The sequence below is a fragment of the Austrofundulus limnaeus genome, unplaced genomic scaffold (assembly GCF_001266775.1).
Source record: "Austrofundulus limnaeus strain Quisiro unplaced genomic scaffold, Austrofundulus_limnaeus-1.0 Scaffold318, whole genome shotgun sequence".
In the NCBI taxonomy this organism is placed as follows: Eukaryota; Metazoa; Chordata; class Actinopteri; order Cyprinodontiformes; family Rivulidae; genus Austrofundulus; species Austrofundulus limnaeus.
The window spans coordinates 397,603-401,349 of NW_013952720.1; the positions used below are offsets into that span (position 1 = coordinate 397,603).

Consider the following 3,747-nt stretch of genomic DNA (forward strand, 5'->3'; position numbering starts at 1 on the left):
CTCAGAAAGCAGTTGGATTAGTTTGGATTAAGTTAGACCAGATTAGCTTAGTCCTGGTTTTATTTAAGCCCTGAGTGCGAAACCGGCCCTAAATGTTAAAGTTCACATTTAGAAATTTGGAATGGAACGCAGCCTTTGCTGTTGGTGCTCGGCTCATGTTATGATGTCATCATCCTGAGACAACAGCTAGCTCCAAAGCAGCTAAAGCTTCTCAACAAGACGTCAGACCTGCTCTGGCTGGTGTCTGAACTTCTTGCACCTGCCATTACCTGCTTTATTTACTTATTCACTTTCAGGGCAACGTTTTTATCGATTTGAAAAGAATTCCTGCAAATTAAACGTTCTAGGAATCTAATAAAATAATTTTCACTTAATAATTAGTTGCCGTCCATTATACTTAGAGACAGGCTGAGAAGCTCAGTCATCCAGGAGGGACTCAGAGTAGAGCCGCTGCTCCTCCACGTCCACAGGAGCCAGTTGAGGTGGTTCATCTGGTTAGGATGTGACACTCAAAAAGTGAGATAATTAAAAATGTTAGTGAAATGTTTTARCATTTAATTTTACACTTGGTGCCACATACACACTGAGGTCATTCACAGAGATCTACATCAGGTAAGATATTCATGACTTTTACACAGAACCCCACTTTAAATAGCAAAAAATATTTAATTTTCTAACAGTGGTGCTTTTGTCCAATAAATTGATTCCACAAAAAATATTTTTGTGTTTTAACAAATTATTTAGTGTGTGGAACTGGACTGAACACATTTTTTAAATAACATTTGATCAGGATTTTTTTACCTGGAACTCCAAGAYAAAGTTCTGTGTTCAGTCCAGAGCAAACCAAGATGAATATATTCAGACAAGAGCAGCAGATGGAGTGAAATCATATTTTATTGTGAAGTAAAAGAAGAACTACAGGAGACTAAATGCCAGTTGGTCACATGTCCACAACATGAGGAACAAAAAAATAAAATAAAATAAATGGCACCGAATATTTGTTTTAATAGCAAAACATGTGTTTCGTCTGGATTCTCTAAAGATTTAAGGAGCTACTGATGACATATAAACACTATAATACACAGGTGTTTCAGGTGAGTCACGGCTCAGTTCTGATGTGACTCAGGGAGCTGCTGCCCCCTGGTGGACAGGAATGAAACGATTCACTGAGCCTCGTTAACTCTTCCTCCTCCTCCTCCTCCTCCTCGCACCTTTTAGGACTTCTTGTACTCGATTCTCTCCACCTTCACGTCGTCCCCGATCAGCTGATAGACGTACGTCACGACCGTGGACGCCTGGATGTCCATCAGTACGAAGGAGGGGATGATGTTTCTGGAAGGAGACGGGAGAAAAGACGCCTTAAACACGGAGATTTAAAGAACATAAAAATGTTTAACCTCATGAGACATGAAGACTTTTCACCTCTTGTTWAAAAAAAAAAACACAATAAAAGTCTAAAAGTTCACCTTTCCAGTGGGTTGTAGGCTCCAGTAGCAGAACCGGGGTTGATGTAGAACTTGTTCTCGTTCTCAAACGCCTCGAACTTGTGCGTGTGCCCGGAGATGAGGATGTCCACGTTGAGCTGCCTCTGCAGCAGCGCCAGGCTGGCCATGTCCCCCCACGGGATCACCTGGTGGCCGTGGATCAGGCCGATCTTGAACTGGCCCACCGTGACCACCTTCTGCTCCGGGTAGTTCAGGTTCTGAGGAGGAGAGCTCAGTAAGGCCACTTCCTGCTTGTTCACAAAGCCCCGCCCAGTTTGAGTTAGGATTAACTAAGTTAAATGACCTTAAAGGGTCCGTGACATCAAATTTTTGTGATAAATATGAATGCACTTTTGGAAAGATAACATATTGCAAAAACAATTTCACATCACTGAGATGAGCGGTTGTTGAGATGTTTGCATGTGAAGAAACAGGAAGTGATGTCAAAGGGGAACATCTGCATGTAAACAGAGCATTGYTACAACAGCYAACAACACARACAGCAGGGAATCTTCTGATGTTTCTTTAGATAATTTTAGTCCCTATAAGAGAGATGAAGAAAAGTCAGAGTTCAAAAAATATTGTTTTCATAAACAAAGACCAGAGTTCTCCTTTGATGTCACTTCCTGTTTCACTTTAGACAAGCCAAATTCAAAGGAAAATATGCCATTTACATGACAAAATCAGTTAAACCACGTGTTTTATGCAAAATTTCCTAAATATGAAGATATTTTCTTTGACTTTTTGTTACGGGATMAATCTTGTGCAGCAGGAAGTGAATCTGAATTGCTCAGATTGAATCTGAATGTGTAGAATTTGAAATTTAATGCATTGGTTTGAAAACAAATGTCACTAAACTGAAACTGAATTTAAAGTTTTGTATCTGAATTAATTTTTTTTGAAACTGTATTTTGGTTTATAAAAAATTCAGTTTGACTACTTTCACTTTCAGTTCCATAATTCAGATTTTTGAGTCACATCATGGATCAGTCAGCAGCATCTGATCAATATGTGATCCATGATGTCATCATGTAAATGTAACATTTTCTACATATAGGTCAAATTAATCACTGCAATAAAATAACTTTGTSTGTTTTTGTCACTTTTACAGTGGATTGCATCAACTCTGTTACATCCAGAAGGGAAACTTCACCAAAGWGAAACATAAATCTGTGGATCTGTGTTTGATTACTCTGCCTGGCTTTCTCAAGGACCAGGATGTGACACAAAMATCTGAATTATGGAACTGAAAGTGAAAGTAGTCAAACTGAATTTTTAATAAACCAAAATACAGTTTCAAAGAAAATTAATTCAGATACAAAACTTTAAATTCAGTTTCAATTTAGTGAATTTTCAAACCAATGCATTCAATTTCAAATTCTGCACATTCAGATTCAGTTCCTGCTGGCACAAGCTTTATCCCATATTTTGTCCTTGAAGGATAGGCAGGTCACAGTCTCTTTAATCTACATAAAAATGCTCAAACCTCTGGGAGCTAACTGTTAGCATCTATCCCTCTAACATTTGTTCAGAGCTGACAGGACAGACCTCATCGAAGTCTCCGCGGACTATGTGGACGTCCCCGGCAAGCGTCTTCAGGTAGTCGTAGCTCTCCTTGGTGCAGAGGTTCCCGGTGCACAGGATGTGCTGGATCTTCCCCGGGACCAGCAGCTTCTTGAACTTGGCCGGCAGCGTGTTGCACCGATGGGGGATGTGCAGGTCGCCCAACACCAGGACCAACTGACGGCAACACAGACAGGTGAGTCACCCACAGGCGGGTCAGAAACCGGGGTCACCACGAGGACGCCACGACTCGGGCCGCACCAGAACCAGGGTTAATTCTTTTAGAGTCAAAACACCAACCAGTCCTGATTCTTTAAAGAGACTCAAACAAACAAACCAGCAGAAGCTGTGAGGAGGAGTCAGAGCACGAGTGTYTGAATTCAAACCGGCTTTTTAAAGTTTGTTTTTAGCACTAATATGGAAAAAAAACAAGGTTTATAGAAAAACTCAATGTGCACGGCTGGATTTCAGACACTCAGCGACAGATGAGAGAGACCACCGTCATCACACAACATTAAAAACCAAAAATAAAACTTTGGAGACAGAAGCCAAACATAACTCCATCACTCTGTGATTCATTTATGTTTTCTGAACTATCAGTTAGTGATCCCCGATTAGTTGTAACATTAGACTTTATTTGATAAACATTTATTTTAACTGTAAAATAAAGACTGTAAAAATACTGTAGGCTGTTCAGTTT

General features: G+C 40.1%; 1 protein-coding gene across 4 annotated transcripts in view; it reads right to left on the bottom strand.

The window, feature by feature from the left end:
• Window positions 1–876: 876 nt before the first annotated feature.
• The window catches only part of vps29 (VPS29 retromer complex component), a 6,441-nt gene continuing 3,570 nt past the window's right edge, over window positions 877–3,747 (bottom strand). For all 4 annotated transcript variants that reach the window (XM_014022088.1, XM_014022086.1, XM_014022087.1 and 1 more), the window contains 3 exons: window positions 3,033–3,224; window positions 1,467–1,702; window positions 877–1,332 (listed from right to left, as the gene is read on the bottom strand). In XM_014022088.1, the coding sequence (XP_013877542.1) occupies window positions 1,215–1,332; window positions 1,467–1,702; window positions 3,033–3,224 (546 nt within the window). In that variant the 3' untranslated portion in view covers window positions 877–1,214. The remainder of the gene's footprint in view (window positions 1,333–1,466; window positions 1,703–3,032; window positions 3,225–3,747) is intronic.